We start from the raw sequence: 19105 nt of genomic DNA on the forward strand, positions 1-19105 counted from the left end.
ACGATACTCGTTAAAATTTAATTAGAGTTCTAACTTCGCATAACTGCTTTCTAATAATACGTATTATACACCAAAAAAAATTTCGAATTCAACGTTAGATCAATATTTTAGCATACATCAAGCGATATTTATTTCTCGTTCCCGTAAAAATTATATAAATTAGCCTCGATAAATTTTCAACGAATACAAACATTTTTTTTATTTATATTGTCATCGAAGAAAAACTTTGACGCATTACACGGTAACGTCATCCCAGAGATGTAATCCCATCATTACATAATCCAACGCGGACGAATCGAATATCCCTATCCTCTCTCGGTTATTAAAAGCGTAACTTTACGAATCACGCGTTTATCGTTCGCTCGTCGTCAGGTGCGATTCTCGAAGGATGCAACAACGATACGACGTTTCCAATTGATACGAACGTAGGCGTAGCTTGTTTTTCGAGTCGAGTAGGTTAACGAGATTTCCAGTTGAAAACCGGAGGAAAGGATAAATAACAAGAAAAGAGGTTACCGTTCGACTGGTTCTCTAAGATATACCCCTCTCCTCCTCCCGCTCCCCCCCCCCCTCCTCTATCGCGTGCAAACATTTCGATCTTTCTTCACCTATACACGCTCATGCTCCACTTTTCACGGTACGCGTACGTAATCGCTAGTGATGGCCTCGAGTTACTTTCGTACCGTGGATCAAATTCATCGAAAAAGATTCGTGTAATTTCTTGTAAATCTTTTATCAAATTTTACATACAGTCGAAAAAAATGTCGATTAATGGAAAATTCGAATTTGTATCGGATGAGTTGTTAGATATCAATGTGTGAGAATCTGCAATAAAAATCATTAAAAACTGTAATCTAAAATAGAACAAAATTTCGAATAAAATTATTTTTATTTGAATGATATTTAATTATCATTCCATAGTTTTATTAAAATTTATACTAAGCTATAATATGTTCATCTTTGCCAAAATTTTTTCGTAATTTCGATAAATTTTTATTCTCAACATTTTTCATTTTTCGTCTCTACTGAATCAAATACTCGCGACACGCTTAAACCCATCACTATCAGATATCCACGTAAGTTCAAGTTCTACCAGTTTCCTTCAAAATAGAGTAGCAAAGGAATCGGGGAGCGAGAGAACTCTGTTAAAACTCTCTTTTTCCCCCGGCGGTGAAAAATCCCGATATATATATATATATATATATATATTTTTTATAAATATATATATATGCATTGTAGGGTGAAAATCACTAGACTCGAAGATCGGCTTACGCCGCGGGACATAATTTGCGCAGCCGCGGCGACGACCGTCCTTTAATCCAATGCTCCTTCGATCGATTAATGATCGAGAAAACGATCGTGTCTGCTGGCGATCGTGTACGCGCGATGCATCGGGGTGCATTATGCATTAACGACGTGGGACGGACGAAGAGCGAGCGAGCGAGAGAGAGAGAGAGAGAGAGAGAGAGAGAGAGAGAGAGAGAGGGAGATGCATAGGCCGAAGCACCGCGGGACGTCGTATTACGCATTTTTCTCGATTACGCGATGAAGCCGTTTACTATCGACCTCGTACGCGTTAATTTATTTCAGCGGAGGGACCGGTGATAACAATTTCCATCTACTCTCCCTTCCTTCACATCCCGCCAACGAATCGACGCTAAATTGAAATTGCCGAGCACACCATTTTTGCCGAGCTTTTGCACGCGTCGTTTCAACCAGCCACGTGTTATTTTCTTTTTTCATTTCGTATTTTCGAGAAAGAAAGAACGCGGATGCGTCTACGATTCGTAAAGTTTCCAATCAAATCCAGATTTCACAGATCGAATCGAAGAAATTTTACTCGAATCCTTATCTCCAAACATTTTATAAATTGTAAAAAGTAACTAGTAAAGTATACTAGTAAAATAACATCGAATGCGAAAACTTGGTTTTTTCCCACGTATAGAAACGACGTGGATATGTTGCGCATGTGCCAAAATGTGACGAAGGAGCGATAAAAAGGATAGAATCGGAGGACGCGAAATTATTGGCCGCGACAGAAGGTACAAATGGTCGCGTCGATTGTCGAGATTCTTGACAAAAGATAAGTGGCCGGGAGTGCGCAAGCGCGGAAGTGGCGCGCTTGAAAGGGCAAACTGCAGGGTGTGTGTTGTATCTAACAGCGCGTATCGTAAGTCTTCCACGCGTCTTTTTTTGCTTTCGACTCGGTGGCTCGTGTATCACTGGATCATGATTCAGCGATGACTAACAGGCGGGGGGGATATATAAGCCGGGGATCGTTATGCGAAGACGCTGCTGCTGTTGCTGTTCCTGTGCATCCCGCGTTAGTTAGTTGGATCGTTAGGTTGCACGATTAGACGTTAGTTAGTCCCGCCTTTGAACGTGTACTTGGGTACACGTAACGGATACGAGCGGAATATATTAATAAAATTCGTGAGACGTCTTTACGGGATCGAGAAAAAAGAAACGAACGATGAAGTATCACTCTTCTCGTCCTAACGTGTTTCCTTAATAATTTGATAAAAATTTGTGCTATATCTCTAGAAAGATAGTTTAATTACGCTCGGTTATATCTAAAATATTATTGGGTTTATTTTAACACGTGGGCAGATGTAACTCTAAGATATATACGCGCATGCGCGTCTATCCGCGCATGCGGCCTCGATCTGTGCCGCGATCTCGTTGATGGAAATCGAAAGCATCCTCGGTGAAATTAAAATGGGGATTCTTATCGGGAGCTCTCGCGGTGCGCGGGAAAACGTTCCCACGGTTTTCAAACGATGTTAATCCTGAATTTTCATCGGTTAACCACCTCGCTCGGCGCGCCGCAAGTTGAATCGCCATCAACGTCTTCTCCCCGTGCATCTTTTATGCCCCTCTATGAAATCCAAATTAGCTTGGTGGAAAATTGACGGTGGGATCCCGCCTCGACACAGAAATACCGTTTCCACCGTATCTCGTAATAGAGGCGGAATAGAATTTTCGAACGGGTTGAGATCCGTTATTTGGAAGGGCTCAATCGGCGGAACGAAAAATATCCCGCTATTCCTCCTATTTCTTCTCTTCGTTGCATTCTCGAAAGGGCGCTTAAAATTTCTTTAAATTATACTCGCTTCGTTTTTCTCGTCGATCGATCGAGAAAACTCGTTCGTCCACTTTTTCTGGAAAAAGTATCACTGGAAAGTGCTTTATCTCTTCTAAGAGAGAATAAACACGTACGCGAGAGAATCCGAGATCGAGCGATAGATTAAATAACGATGCCATTTCGAAATTTCAACCCTAATTGCAATTAAGTGATCAAGATTAAGTATCAGATTGTTTTAATTTAATTTTTAATGAAGTTTTGGCCAAGCTCTATTAACAACGAAAAATTCCATTTCTCGCAATTTTTTTCTAATTTTTCTTCGAGATTGAAATAGAAACGCGCGTGAACAAGGATGGGTATAAATATAAATTTTTCCCGATCCATTTGCCTCGCTTGTTCCTTCCAGATCTTATCTCGCGTCTAACGGGATATCGATCGATACAAATTTTTTTTCACGACCCCCCTCGCCACGTATTTTCTTAAGATAGAGAAATGTTGCAAAGGAAATATTTCTCGAAAAAATTTGAAATTTTTAATTCACGAATATTTAATGTTACTGACATAAATTTTCTTGATAAAATTTCAATAATTGATTTTTCAACGTAAACTTCATAAATAAAAATGATATTTTAAAAAATCCAATTTTATTGTTTAATAAAATTAATTTATAAAAATTGAATCCCATAATGAAAAAATGGATCGAAGAGGGATAGAAAGTTTATCGATAAATTTTATTTTATTAAATTATCCAAATGTAAAAATATTTAATCGTTCTTTTTTCTCTTTCCTTTTCAGGGAAAAATTGTTCTTAATCCTTTTTATCTCGCATTTTCATCGAAGATTTTCCTCAAATCGAACTCGATTTCTTCGTCTCTTGTTCAGAACACCGTTAAAAACCGATTCACGCGATCGTCACGGTTTTATAAAGAATTTTTTTATTCCAATTCCATACGAAACTTTCTAATGCGCCTGTTCCACCTTCCAACGGAATATAAAAATATTAATCGTAATCGTAACTATGAATATTTAAATTTGAAGGAATCTTCGAAGAAAAAAAATTATCCCCCCCCCCAAAAAATCGATTAGAAATTAATAAACATTTATAGCTTCTCGTAACAACTCGACACATTTTACAGAAGATATATCTAGTTACTTTTCGATACTCGCGCGATTATTCGATGCTTTTTCCGAATAAAACTAGGAATTCGAAGAGGAGAGAAGAAGATCAAAAGAATGAAATTTTTCGTAATTTATTTTTATTTTTTATTATATTTTTTTTATTTTTTATTATATTTTTTTTATTTTTTATTTTTTATTATAATTATTGTATTATGTTATATTAATATATATATATTATTATATATATTTTTTTTAATTTTCATAATTTTGAGAAATTATATATATATTAATAGCGTGTCATCGATTTTCCATCGATGATGATAGAGCGAGATAATATCAACCCTTTCGAAGGAACGGATGGGGAACACGTTGAATACAGATTGGTTAGGCGACGAAACTTTTAATCGTACCTTCCTGCCAGGTGTGAAAACGTTCGAGAGAGGAAACGAAGGAGAGAGAGAGGAGCGAGGAGTTTTCTTAGGCGCCTTTAGGAGCTCGCCAACCGGAAAAAGATTAAGAGAGTTCAGTCACGAGTTGTTGTGTGTTTTCTAATGCATTTCCCTATCCCTTGTTGATGCACGCCGCGTGTATGCCAGGCGGCTATCGCCGAAAACGCGCATTTCTTATTAGAGAAATTCCTCTCTGCATCTGTAACGAAAAGAAAGCCGGCCGGTTTTCTTTCACTCTGTTTTTGAAAAACGCGCGCGTTTTGTTATACTATTTTCGATCGATCGATCGATTTCGAAAATTCTTTTCTTTATCGTAATAAAAATTATCGATTGAATTTTTTTTTTTTTTTTTTTTCATTGAAGATCTGATAATTTCCAATCGTATCGATTTTTTCAAAAATTTGAAAATCTTTTTCTGTTACATTTATACGAAGAATCATATCGTTTTTTTTCATTAGTTCAACGTGAAATTTATTTCGATTTTATTTTTTTTTTTTTCATTAGAGATCTGGTAATTTTTCCTTCTACAATAATATCGATTTCAAAAATTTGAAAATCTTTTTTTTTTTTCCATTTACATGAAGAATCAGATCGTTCCATTAGTCTAACATGAAATTTATTTCAATGTCAATTTTATTTATTTTTTTTTCTTTATCAGAGATTTGGTCATTTTTCCTTCTACAATAATATCGATTTCAAAAATTTGAAAATCTTTTTCTTTTTCCATTTACACGAAAAATCACTATTTTTTTGACTTTCGAAGGTAAAATTTATCGATCCAATGCCAATTTTATCGATTTCGTCTTTTTTAAAAAATTTAAAAATCTTTTATTTTTCCATTTATTCCAAAAAAATCAGGTATCGTACGTTTCATCACGATTTTTCGATTTTCGAAGGTAAAATTTATCGATCCAATGCTAATTTTATCGATTTCGTCTTTTTTCAAAAATTTGAAAATCTTTTTCTTTTTCCATTTAGAATCACTTATTGTACGTTTCATCACGATTTTTCGACTTTCGAAGATAAAATTTATCGATCCAATGCCAATTTTATTGATTTCGTCTTTTTTCAAAAATTTGAAAAAATTTTTTTTTTCATTTACACGAAGAATCAAGTATCGTATGTTCCATTACGATTTTTTGATTTTCGAAGGTAAAATTTATCGATCCAATGCCAATTTTATCGATTTCGTCTTTTTTCAAAAATTCGAAAATCTTTTTTTTCCCATTTACGAAAAATCATGTATCATACGTTTCATCACGATTTTTCGACTTTCGAAGATAAAATTTATCGATCCAATGCCAATTTTATCGATTTCGTCTTTTTTCAAAAATTTGAAAAAAAATTTTTTTTTCTATTTACACAAAAAAAATCATGTATCGTACGTTTCATCACGATTTTTCGATTTTCGAAGATAAAATTTATCGATCCAATTTTATTTTTTTTCCATAAAAAATCTGACAATTTTTCCTCCTACAATCGTATCGATTTCGTCTTTTTTCAAAAATCTCCCCATTTACAATTACGAAGAATCACGATTTTTTGACTTTCGAAGGTAAAATTTCGATCTAATGCCAATTTTATTTATTTTTTTCTCCATTAAAGATCCGGCAATTTTTCCTCCCATCATCCTATCATCGTCTATGATTTTCCAATCGTATCGATTTCGTCTTTTTTTCAAAAATTTTTTTCCCCCCATTTTCACCTTTACACGAAGAATCGTACGTATCGTACGTTCCATTTAGCCGAATATAAATTTTACCGAACAGTCAAATTTCGATCGAAGCTCCTTTTTTAAATCCTCCTTTTTTAAAATTTTAAAGATCGAAAATCTTTTTTTAAATAATATTTTTTAAATCCGCTTGATCGGTTGCGCGCCATCGCTGCGAAAAATTGATGCCGAGCGACACCGACGAGGTGTCCTTTGAACCGGGCCCATATATTAATAACGTTGAATAAAAGCCGTTGCGCACGGTGCTCGCCACGAGTCTCACGACGCGTGGATTGGTACACAATCGCGCCGCGATAAATGGCGTGAAACGGTGCGCCCGCGGTGTAGTCGGTCGCGTGACATACTTGACGGTTTCAATCTCGCTCCTTCTCGTCACGGAACACCGCCTCCGTCCACCTGTTCCGTCCCCCGTGGAGGGTTCAAGGCTGGGGAACAGGAGGCGGGGAACAAATTTCCTTCTTTCTTTCGCGCTCGGCCATTAGACACTTTGAACCGGTGGTTTACACTGAAATTCCAACCACTGCGAACCTATCCTCCCTGCCTTTTGTCTCTCTCGATTAAAAACGTACGAAGACTGGTTTTGAGGAGAAAAAATTGTTTTCGAAAAAATTATTCTTCGATCGTGTATGAAACGATTATTATAAATGACCTTCGAGTTTGTTTAAAAAATCTTTTTAGAATTATTTCTTTTAATATATAAAGCGAGAAGAGCGAGGATTCGGAGAAATTCTTGTCGAAGGAGAAGAGAGAGAGAGAGAGAGAGAAAGAGTCGGTAAAAACTACTTTGTAAAAAAAACACTCTCCTCCCTGCCAGAAGCCGGTCAACCTCGTCCGTGAATCTCACCTTGTCGAGATCCGAGACGAACGATTACAGGAAGAGAAATCTTACAGGAAACGATCTTGAAACGTTCTTTGGCCGAGGTCGAGCAGAATGTATCACCTTCGCCTTTTATATTTATTCAAATCTGAATTATCGGCCGGGACAAATTTACATCGTCAAATTATATATCTTGAGCATCGTTTCAACCAATTAAAATTCTCGACATCCTCGACCTACGTTAAAAAATAATCGTATCGAAGGGCGTATGGAGAAACCTGCGTCGAGAATGTTGATTTTCTTTTTCTCTCTCTCTCTCTTTTTTTTTTCATTCCCTCCCTCGACGATCCAAATTGATGTTGCACCTTGATCGCTTTATAACCACACCGGGGAGAACGTACATACGCGCCGATGAATATCACGATTGTAACTGGAGCAGACGCTGTAGAAAGTGCTCTTGATATTTTTTTCTTATTTTTTTTTTTCTTTTTTATATCGTCGAATCGACTTCTTTACACGCCGCGTTTGTGGCGCGTTTTTTCGAATCGAGGGCACTCGATCGATTTTTGCGCATCAGCGGAAAATGGTTCGAAGCTACGGTGTTGTTAAACATTCGTTATTCGAATATCCTCGAAAACGTACTTTCGTAATTTAAAAATATCGTAATCGGGTACCAGTTTGTTCCTCGTTGGAAAATATTTCTTTCAAACCAATTGTTCTATGCGTTTAACGTTTTTTTCTCTCTCTTTCTCTCTTCCTTTTCTTCCTTCCCTCTCTCTCTCTCTCTCTCTCTCTCTCGTCGCGTTTAATAACTCTTATCTTTATAGTTGTTTTTTTTTTACTGTCGACAATTTTATTGCCGGGGTTAGGAAAAATACGTAATAAATAATAACATCCGAAAGATAAATTTTAATAGTCTTGGTGGTCTTATTGTGATGTCGTATACGCGTGGGAATTATTTAACGGAATGTTTCCGCCGCGTGCGCTATCGATTCCTCGCGATACTTTATTTGGAAACCGAATTGGAAAAATTCTCGTCGAATATTATATAATCTCTACGTACTTTTGATCTACGCACGAGATAGATGCGCGCAATAATGGGGAAAGTTACGAGTCTACCACGCGTAATTCTTCCTTAACAAGGGGACCACCGCTTATTGTTATCGTAAAAGTTACACCGTGTGCCGTGCCATTTCGTAATTCCGAGCTAATAACCAAGCCTCCCAATAATCCCGCACGATGGCGGGGGAAGCGCGTTACGTGCTACGTGTAAATCGAACCACGCGTAATAAGTCCGCGTTTAATTAAGTAACCGTGGAGAGAGGTGTAACAGAGGTGGAAAGTGAGGAATTTATATATCGCGCTATTTATAAAATCGTGTAGGAATTAACAAAGGAAACCCATCTAATAGATTGGAATCCGATTAGCTCGTTTAAAAAAACCATCTCGTTAATTTGCATTTTAATCGATTTCTTCGCCGTTTTAACGAAGCCTTCCCAACGAGTCGAATTATGCAAATTCTCTCGACTCGACTCGACTCGAAAATAACCAAATGTTTTTCTTTTTTTTTTTTTCGAAAGCATCTCGTGGACGCGTGTCGAATTAAAAAGAGAAAAATAGCATTTCCTATTTGTTCCTACATCCGTTTCGCGGGAATCTCTCTGCGCTCGAGCTATCTACGCGATATAACGACACAAGTTTAAATGGCTGCGGTTACCACTCGTAGGCGAGCGTAAGAGATTGCAATTAGGATCCGCGGGGAGATTGGCGATAGCGATGCCTCTCGTCGTGAGAACGTCGTCTCGACCCCTTACTTCCTTCCTTGAGAAGATTCGTGCCCCCCCTCTCTCTCTCTCTCTCTCTGTCTCTTCAGAGATCGTTCGTTTAATCGATTAATGGAAGATTGGGCGTCAGAGTTCGTTCTCAATTGACGCGGTCGTCGATTTGACCGCCGATCGGACCGCTCGAGTCGAGCTTCGCGGGGATCATGGTGAAACCGAGAGTAGGGGAGGGGCGTTCGTTCCCGATCGGAAGCGGAATACTTGGCTAATCTCTCGCGTGGTGGCGCGACCAATTAGTCACGTTTAACGGAGCAGATATATCGTTAACCGACTCCTTGATGCGCTCTCGTATTGTAATTTTCGTATCGAGTTTTGGATTTAATTGGGTTTAAAAAGGGAAAAAAGGAAGGAAGGGAAATTGTGTTCCGTGATGTATTCGCATTTGCGATCTGATGAATTTTTAAGATTTTCAACATCATGTTACGATTAATTTACGGCGTGTAATATAAAAAAAAAAAAAAACGCGAAACTCGTAAACTTGTCACGGTTTAACAATTTTTTCAACAAACGTATAAATTTCTATCCACGGAAATATAAAGATTCGTTCGTTTTTTCATGCTCGTAAACATCCTCGAAGGATACGATTTACGAGGAAACTTTCTTATCGCGATTAATTTTTAATATCTGATTCGGATACTTTTTCTCTCTCTCTCCCTCCGGTTGGAAACATTTTTTTTTTTTTTCCTTTACACCTCGTATGAAAGTGTCAGGCGAAAGTTTCTACCGGCAGAGTTGAACGGCCTTTTAACCGGATACGATGACGCTCGAGTAATTGCGTTTACTTGTCACTTTTTTCCTTTTTTTCCAACGATACGTTACATAAATATCGATCGATCGACTTCGTCCTTCAATTTTAATTCAATTTGACTCGGTCCCGCGCGTCTTTCGAGCAAGAAAGCGGGATATGATAATTCGTTCCTTCGGTATAGACGAATCCCCTCCCGGTCTGTAAATCGTATCGTGACGAAAGCGTATCATTGTACGAGCGAGGATGGAAGGTGAATTTTCAGACGTCTCGCAATCGTCGGTTTAACATACAATGGATGGGAGGTTCCGGTGCAGCAGGGCTACGCTCCATTTCCCTTCATCTCATCTTTTCCTTTGTCGGTGTTTCATATACATATATATATATTTTCTCTCTCTCTCTCTTCCTTATTTCCCTCGAGAATTGAGAGTTGCTTTCGAAATAGAGGATGGTTTTAACAAAGTTTTAGAGATTTTTATCGACTCGAAAAATTTTTCCCCGATCAAAGGCAGATTTATTCGGTGAAAGTGTAGACATTTAATCCTTTCACCGATCTATCCGCCGATCGAACCCACTCGCCTCGCTTCTTCCACGCGTTATTTCCACGATTTAATTTTTTATTCTAATTTTTGACGGCGTCTCCTTCGTCCAATGCCGAATTATTCCACGATTATTCGCCTCGCGTCCCGGATTATTTCGCATTCCACGCGATCCATCCTCCCTTCTCGTTCTTGCCAATTCGGTATCTCGATCGGCCGGTGAATCATCGATCCTCGAGATACGACACGGCCTCGTCACACTCGAATTACGGAAAGATCACGGTCGGGGCTCGATCCTTGACCGAGGATTAAAAATCATCGAGGCACTAAAGGATTGTGTATTTTTCTCTCTTTGACTCGTGCAACAAATAAAAATACGTATATTTATCTTTCCATTTTTTTTCCTTTTGCAGAAAAATGAACTCCACGACGAATTTTTCTAGTTTTAAACGAAGGTTATCGGTTGTTATGAATCTTTAATTTTTCCAGCCTCGATAACCTCAGAAACAATCGGAATGGTAAAATTAAGAATCGCGATCGGTGGGTAAAACAGGTAGGTCGATAAAAATTGTTGCAGGATCGATCGATCGTGTAATTTGCGTTACATTTGTGCAGGATATAATTACGAGGTAATTATATCGAGATATATATATATAGATAAAAAGATCGATAATTGCAGAGATTTTTTTCACAACTCGTATCTATTCCTCGAATCCATTTTATCTTCTTTTTTTTTTTCGATTAATCTTCGATCAATCAACACCTGCGTAACATAAATAGTTTCTTCCGTGATTCGATTTTACGATCGAAGGAATAATTGAACAGAAGAGAAGTAATGATTCTCCTTTTTTCAATTGTTATTAATGCAAGAAGAATTAATCTTTAAAGGACGATTAATTAATCGATAATTAATTATCGAAAAGAAAGGGTTGGAACACGTATTTATCAGATAAGATAAATAATTTTGTCGAATACTTATATAATACTTATAAATTTAATAATTTAAATTTACGTTAAAATTTTATACTAATTAATAAAATTGTAAATTTGGATATACGAGTAAATAGATAAATAAAATTTAATTTAATTTTTGAATTAATGGTATGATTATTTTATTATGAAATATTATTATTGTTTATTGAAAATAAATTATATTTATAGTTTTTAAATTAATTGTATTAATTTCGTCGAAAATGATGACGATGATGATAGTTGCAACGGTGGAAAGTGTTTGTACGATGGAAATCTTGGCAAATTGATTTTGAGACCCGTTCGTTGTAATTGATCGAGTCCCTCTTCTTCTTGTCTTTCTAAACAACTATATACGCGTATATTTTTTTATTTCGACGTAATAACAATTACGCGAATTCAATTATTGCGCTGAATCGGCCGTGGCGCGGACAATATATAATACAACAACTTTAAACTCGAGAGGGGCGATCGTAAACGTGGAAATTTCTAATTGAAATCTCGCGCTCTCGGGAATCGATCGATACCGCGTGCTCGGATGGTAAGTCGGGAACCGAAGCAAATTATATTCGAACGGTAAGAATATAAAATTTCGAAACTTTGTGTAAATACACTTTTTTCCTTTTTTCTTCTTCTTTGCATTATCATATATTACGTATGTAACGAATAATATTCGTTTGAATATGCAATTAACCGTTGCATTTTAAAATGCAAGCTACTTATAATGCTAATAATGGTCAATTGAACTTTTCCATTAACTTTGTTTCGATAGATCTCCTTTTTTTTTTTCGTTATTATCGTATTTTACGATGAATCAGTTCCATTAATAATTTTCCAATCGTCACTCGCGATTATCATATTTTTATTATATTATCGATCTTTTTTTTTCTCGATCGAGTACAATAGTTCGATTATAAACAATAAGATTTCACTCTTGATGCTAAAAATATCGTTTATCGTCGATTAAAATTTTTTTTTTAATTCTCCTGATTGATTTGAATCGTGAATTCTAAGTATTGATTTTTCAAGGAGGAACAACAGGTGGGAGAAATAGGGGAAAAAAAAAATCCCAGAAAAGAAGCGAAGATCGAAAAAGAAACCAAAATTTTATCTCTCTCGTAGTTTTTTCCATTTCAAACGATGATATCATAACTTTGTTCGTTTCTTTCTTTTTGTTGTTTTCCAATTGATACATTTATCGAAGGATATCGAAGATTTTATTTCGAGATATAATATTATTTACGATTTCAATAAATGTATCCCCTTCCTCGAACAAGTATATTTTGATATACTTGTCCCTATAAATATTCATAGCGACATCGTTCGCGAGAGAGGATCGTTAAGTTATATAAGTCGTTGAAGAATACTTTTAGAAATAGCGCGACAATCGATGCTTTTCATGGAAGCAAGCCGGAACATTAAATTGGACGACAAGACAATTTTAGCAGGGAAAAAAAAGAAAAAAAAAAAAGAAAAAAAAATCTTATACATTTTATTCCAAAGAGAGAAAAAAAAAAATGAATAAAAGGGGACCTTGAAAAGTCACAACCGCGCGCACGTGCCTTTTTTTACGCGTATTTTAAACCATTTTTTTATGTTTAAAAAAATTATGATACGATATTTCGTTGTTTTGTAGAATTCGTTGTCACACCATATATATATATCGGTGAGCAATTATTGGTTATACAGTAACACTTGATGAAACAAGTCTTACGTAATTGTTGAATGTCATTGTATGGCAATCCAAGCCGTTCTATTTTTGTCCCATTGTAAAAGCTACACCTGCCATCTTTTTGCACAGCATTGACTTTAAGCGGCTGCGATTATCCCCTGTTTAACAACACTCCAGTTTCTATTGGGCTGTGATCCCATTCCTCGCCGATGAGTTGAGCTCCGTTCCAATGAAATAACCACCTTCGAAATAATTTCTTATTTCGTCGTTTTTTCAGAGAGAAAAAAGATTAAATTGCAACGAACAATTTCGTCACCTTCCCCTTCTTCGTCCCTTTCCCGCGGAGATAATTCGAAATTTCGAATTTCGAAGGAAAGGTAAAGTTTTTAATAACGCTTCCAAACGCGAGAATTCGATTGTTTCGGCCAACGTTCGCCGACCGCAAGACTTCCGTTGGAAGCCCGTAATTTCCGGAGAGATAAGTTAAGCGGGCAAAAAACACAGGCGATTAGCAAGGTTCGGCCGAGCCGAGCCGAGTCGAAGACCAGGCGAAGAAGCCTTGGGCTCGAAATTCAGCAAACCGTGTACCAACTTTTACGCTCCATCCTTTCGTTTCGTTTTAACGTTTTAAATTTCGTAAACGTTCAATTAACGCGTCCCTTCTCCGTGCTAATCTATATCGGATCCCCCACGATAATCGTGTCGAGATCAGGAAAATTTTCGCCTCTGTTATTACTCACGATCGTGTTATTTAATTCTGTTGGCCAAGATAAAAGATAATGTAATAAATATAAATGCGATAAACAGGGGTTTTAAGATAACGCTTGTATGTAAAATTACGTTATTATCGGGTAATAAATAAAATTCCAGGTGTATCGATATAATTCGAATAAATATCATCTTCGAGAACCCTTATTGGAACTTTCAATTGTGTATATATATATATATATATTCACCAGTGCGTTAAATTATACTTTCACCGTGTCTTTCTTCTAACGCATTACGCGCGAATTACGTAGTTTGCTGGCGTCTATACCTGCTGTGGTGTGGATGTAATAAATTTCGCCAACTTGGACGTTTATTTCAATTGTAACGTGCTTATTTTACGAATTATCGCGTAGACCGAGTTTTCATCGAAAAAAAAATTGACGCAACACGGCAACGATTGCCATCCGATTTCGAATTTCGACGCTTTGTTACGCAAGTAGGAATGTAGAGTAGGAAAAAACCGTTGAAAAAATTCTACGATACGTTTTTACGATTACGATTATAGTCCCTAATTTAAAATATCGATCGAAGTTGTTAAAACGCGAGGCGGTTAATCCGTGCAACATGGTGGATGCGCACGAAGCATGCGCGTGCGCATGCGCACCTTCGTTTATTTACACGGTGGAAAATTTTCACCAATTGTTCGTCATTTTTCATATTCGTTTGAGTGGAGATAGAGGCAATTGTGTGGGAATATTTGTTGCACGGATATACGTTCGATCGTGAAAACAACGGATCATTTTTTTAATCGTTGAATCGTTTAGCACGTGCTTATCGTTCCATGCGTTTCCAAATCGGACCAACGTGCTTAACGATGTTTCGACGCAGAACATACTAGAAGGTCGGTCGGTAAAATTGTATTACGCCGTTGTCCTGTTACTCGCATCTGTTATTGACGAGTGGGCGAAGTTGCGAGAAGCAACTGTTTTGTCGTTAACACAAATGAATATGTAGGGCAGGAAAATTCGCTATTATTCGTGCGAATTTCTTTTCTTTTAAAATTTCTTTTCAGATTATTGACGTAGAATGTTACGTGACACGTGGCTCGGTCACACTCTTGCATTTGTTTTCGTTGAAAGAATAACTTTGGATAATGTTTACCGCTGAAAAGAAGTCGCGCGGGACGGCAGAGGAGCGAGAGGGGTCCTTCGCTAGGACCGCCTATCTCCACTTCAAACGCTTTGTTGACAATTCTAACAGCACACGTTACATAGTAGTGGAAGAGCTATAATTTGAATATTCAAAATCGTAAAAGTTATTTTTATTTATGAAGTCACGTTAGGATAATCATCCCGGACTGGAAGTTGAAATATTTTCGAAACTATTAATTATTTCGATGTAACATTAATATATCTTGTTCGTATACGTACAATTATCATAAATTATAATCAGCTTAAATATATTACGAGAAATTTTTATACTACATCGATATGCGACAAATAATATAGGTAGAAACAAAAAAGCAGTGAAAATAAACGTTTCCTTTCGAGACTTTCCTTCAAAACTCTTTTCATTTTACATAGCAACTCGAACCTAACCTATACTTTTCACTTTTTCCTCGCTGTACAGCACATGGAGTCGGTACAATGGCAATGTAGATTTCTCCATAATACGATGTTCAAAACTGAAGCACGTGTTTTTCCCACGTGCATCGAAGAATTATCTGCCTCTTTAAACCGTGACGGAATCCTCACGAAATCCTGTTACAAAAATACGTCGAAGATTCGAAACGACTTTTTTTTTCGTACGAATATTTTAACCGTGCAACAGGAATATTTTCGCAACTCCAGAGGTGACGGATCGTCCGTATTTATAAATAATGAACGTAAAGTTATGGAAGAGGAGAGTTACATGTGCACGCGTGAAATACACACGTTGCCAATGTATTTCCCGAACGGTATACCGGTTTCGCACCTGTTCGCCTAACTCGAACAGTGTATTCATTTACGGCTCGATACGTTTCGAGAAAAATTGGAAAATATTGGCAACGATATAATTACCGTTAACGTTCGATGCAGGGAGGAGATAGTTACGATCATTTTATAATTATCAACCGTGACTAAGCTTCTTCTTCTTCTTCTCTCCTTTATTGCATATACGCTTAAAGAAAGCGTATGCAAAGTTTTTTTTTTTTTCAAGACTCGCACTTTGGGAGACTCGACAGCGAGTTATTAAAAATAACTCGTAACCAGTCTTGACCTCCTACCTCGACCACCTCCAATAACAACCAGTATTACCATCTTCTCTCGCTTCTACGATGCATTTATAATCGAAAGAAAGATTCGAAAAATTTGTTGTTCTGTTTCAGGAACGGGCTAAGAGGAGGACATTGTTCGTCGCGCTGTTATCCTCGGCGGGGTGGGGCGGAAGGAGGAATATTCCGGAAGATATCTCCGGTTTTTCGTGAGAACCACCTCTTCTCCGCCGTCGTACGTGAGAAATAACTGGCAGAGGTCGGCCTTGAGGTGTGGAAACACAACACAACGGGGCCGGTGGTCGGTGGTTGGTGCGCCGCCGTTGTAGCGGTGTAGTGGTGGTAGTAGTAATCTCGGAGCGGCGCGGGAGGGGAGGGGGGCGGGTGGGTGGGGGGACTCGGCATCGCGCAGAGAGAGAGATTTATTCGAGTTTCACAAGCTCTCTCGATCACCGGCACCGGTCGTGACCTCGATAGAGCTCATCCACCTGGTTGTGTTGGATAACTCGAAGCAGCAGTGGCAGCCGCCGCCGCCACAGGACCCTGAAAGGTCGAGAGCTCTCCTTTGCAATCTCCTTTCGCGCGATATTCGCCTCTTCTTCTCCTTCCTTCTTATTCTTCTTCTTTTTCGGTTGCACGAAAAGTAGCGACGATTTTCCTACCCGTTATCCTTGTCGAACGGCGCGCGCTTCCTTTGTTATGTATCGTTCCACGTGTCTGTGCGCAGAGTAGCAGAGTAGTCGCGCGCCAAGGTGGAAAGAGATAGGGATATATTCGCGGCTGTTCGGGAGAGAAAAGGATGAAAACGATGGGCGACGTGGTCGCGGATCCCATCGAGGAGGAGAGCAGCGGGGAGGGCGGCACTGCGCAGAATCCGAGCGGCGGGAAAGAATTCGGGCAGAGGACGCTCAGATCGTTGAAGAGGGGGCTCGGCAGGCTTTGGAGGAGGCATCGTGGCAATGCCTCGATCACCGAGTACGACCCCTGCTACAAGGTCGCTTATCTTGGGAACGTTCTCACTGGATGGGCCAAAGGTGAGCGAATAAAATCTTTTATTCTTCCTTTTTTCTCGTCGATGATCGACCAATTGCGTGTCATTTTCCTTTTCTTTCTCTTTAAACCGTTCCAAGGCCTAGCGTTACAAAGTCTCTCGAATTGGTAATTCGTTACGATTAACCTGGATAAATAAAAATAGCTTGGACGAGCGATCGACGAGATAGATATAGATACGGAGATATGGATCGATTATTCCTTCAACGTGGAAAGAGCCTCGTGTCTACCACGGCACGTATAAAATAATCGCGCGAGCCACCATCCATCCCCACTTCTCTCTCTGTCGCTCCCCACTCCCGACCGTTCACGAAACGGCAATTATTGTAGAGGGACGCGTAGAGAGGAGGCGCGCGCATATTTCTGAAGCTCGCGAGACACGCGACGAGCTAGCAGCTAGCAGCCGGAAGTGCGCAATACTTCTTGCAGTTAGCCTGGTCGAGCGCAAGGTTAACTGGCGCAATCGTACGTGTTGGATCCATTACAGTAGCGGGAAACGGAACACCTGGAAAAGAAGCCTGTAATATACGGCTGTAAATATAAATTCGACTTTTCTTCGCCCAAAGTTTATCGTTAAACTTTGCCGCCGTGTATCGAAAGCGGCGGCCACCAGCCGAGTCTCGTAAAAGGGGCGCCGTAATTGCGTTTCGAGATATGATACGCGATACAAGCGGCGGCCGCATTCGAGTTTTTTTTTTCCCCAACTCGACTCTCGATCGATTATCTTTTTAATCGCCGTTAAATGTTTCGAGAGATTGGTGTCGGATGTGGCGAATTTAACAGATCGTATATATACTATATATATATATATATATGAAACAATTTCATTAATTTCAACTTCTATCCTCTCGTCTATCTGAACGATAACCATAATGGGTCGTAAAATGACTATACCAATCGTTTCTAAGAATACCTTATCGATTTGGTTACGTAAAACGAGTTCTTAAAATAAAAAATTGACTCATTGTCATGAGACATCGGTTGCAAGAGTTTTTCCGTTTTTTTCATCCATTTATTATTATCGCAATGACGCGAGATTTTTCCCTCGCCCCGTTCTCGAAAAATTAGATCGTTTCTTTCGTTTGAAGCGCGTTTTCTTTTCGAATTGCCGCGAATTACATTTTACTTATACTTCAATTTTTATTTCGTTAATAAATTGTTTAGCGAAAACAACTTGTGTAATAACATTCCATGTGCAATAATCGAATTTATTTATTTACTTATTTATCATCTTTTGTCGACTTATCAGGACAAGTGTACAGGACTAAAAAAAAATCGGATAAACGAAAATTACAGATTTTAACGAAAACGCGCGACTTTGAGATTGGGAATTAGGAAAAATATCGAGGGGGGGCAGGAATTAATTAATCGCGGGCGAAATAAGGCGGTTGGGAATAAACGTACCGTAATAATGGCGTTCACGATGATTAAGGCCGACCCAGTCCGAGGCGAAGGTATGCAGAGAAAGTAGGAGCCCCCCTCCGTATACGCCTATGTCCGGTCGTTGCACCGCGCAATGCTTCTTTCTTTTTTAATCTCTCACCACGCGTCGCTCCTGGGGAAATTCGCGTTGACATTTTGCGCCTAATTTCTTTTCCTTCCTTTCTCTCTCTCTCTCTCTCTCTCTGTCTCTCTCTGTCTTTCTCTCTCTCTCTCTTTATTTCCCGTCGCGTTTTATGACCCGTTTACGATCGAGATTCCGTTCTCTCGTAACGAAAGGAATGCAATGCGCATCGATACCTTCTCTCCCTCCCTCCTCCTCCCCCAGGCTACGTGGAATAATAGTATGAAGAGATTAGACGTGGAGTTATCAGGCGAGGAATTATCGCGACGTTTAGAATGGTTTTTCGTTCGTTGAACTCGAAAACAATCGTTCAACAAATAATCGACGATACATAATTTCTTTCGTATTTTTGAAATTTTTTTTTTCGATGGAGAGTTAGGTTAGGTTTCTCCTAGATTTTAAGATTCGTAGATGTGTAGAGGAGGAGATGTGGTACCTTTTTTTTATTTTTATTTTTAACCTCTTATTATTGACTTGGAGTACTTGAAAGATGAAGGTCAAGTATTGTCGCTTGTTTACAATAACGATACGTGAGGAGAATAAATTAATTCCCCACGCGTA

The 19105-nt window shown here is 38.5% G+C and overlaps 1 protein-coding gene across 6 annotated transcripts in view; it reads left to right on the plus strand.

Annotated features, from left to right (window-relative positions):
- Positions 1-19105, plus strand: part of LOC408275 — a 45508-nt gene that overhangs the window by 15439 nt on the left and 10964 nt on the right. For 2 of the 6 annotated variants that reach the window (XM_016914577.2, XM_006569174.3), the window contains exons 2-3: positions 16045-16201; positions 16658-16964. In XM_016914577.2, the coding sequence (XP_016770066.2) occupies positions 16730-16964 (235 nt within the window). In that variant the 5' untranslated portion in view covers positions 16045-16201; positions 16658-16729. Of the gene's footprint in view, positions 1-16044; positions 16965-19105 lie in introns of all 6 variants that reach the window. The other 4 variants (XM_016914578.2, XM_006569176.3, XM_006569177.3 and 1 more) reach the window with 3 other exon arrangements.

The sequence above is a fragment of the Apis mellifera genome, linkage group LG10, assembly GCF_003254395.2.
Source record: "Apis mellifera strain DH4 linkage group LG10, Amel_HAv3.1, whole genome shotgun sequence".
NCBI lineage: Eukaryota > Metazoa > Arthropoda > Insecta > Hymenoptera > Apidae > Apis > Apis mellifera.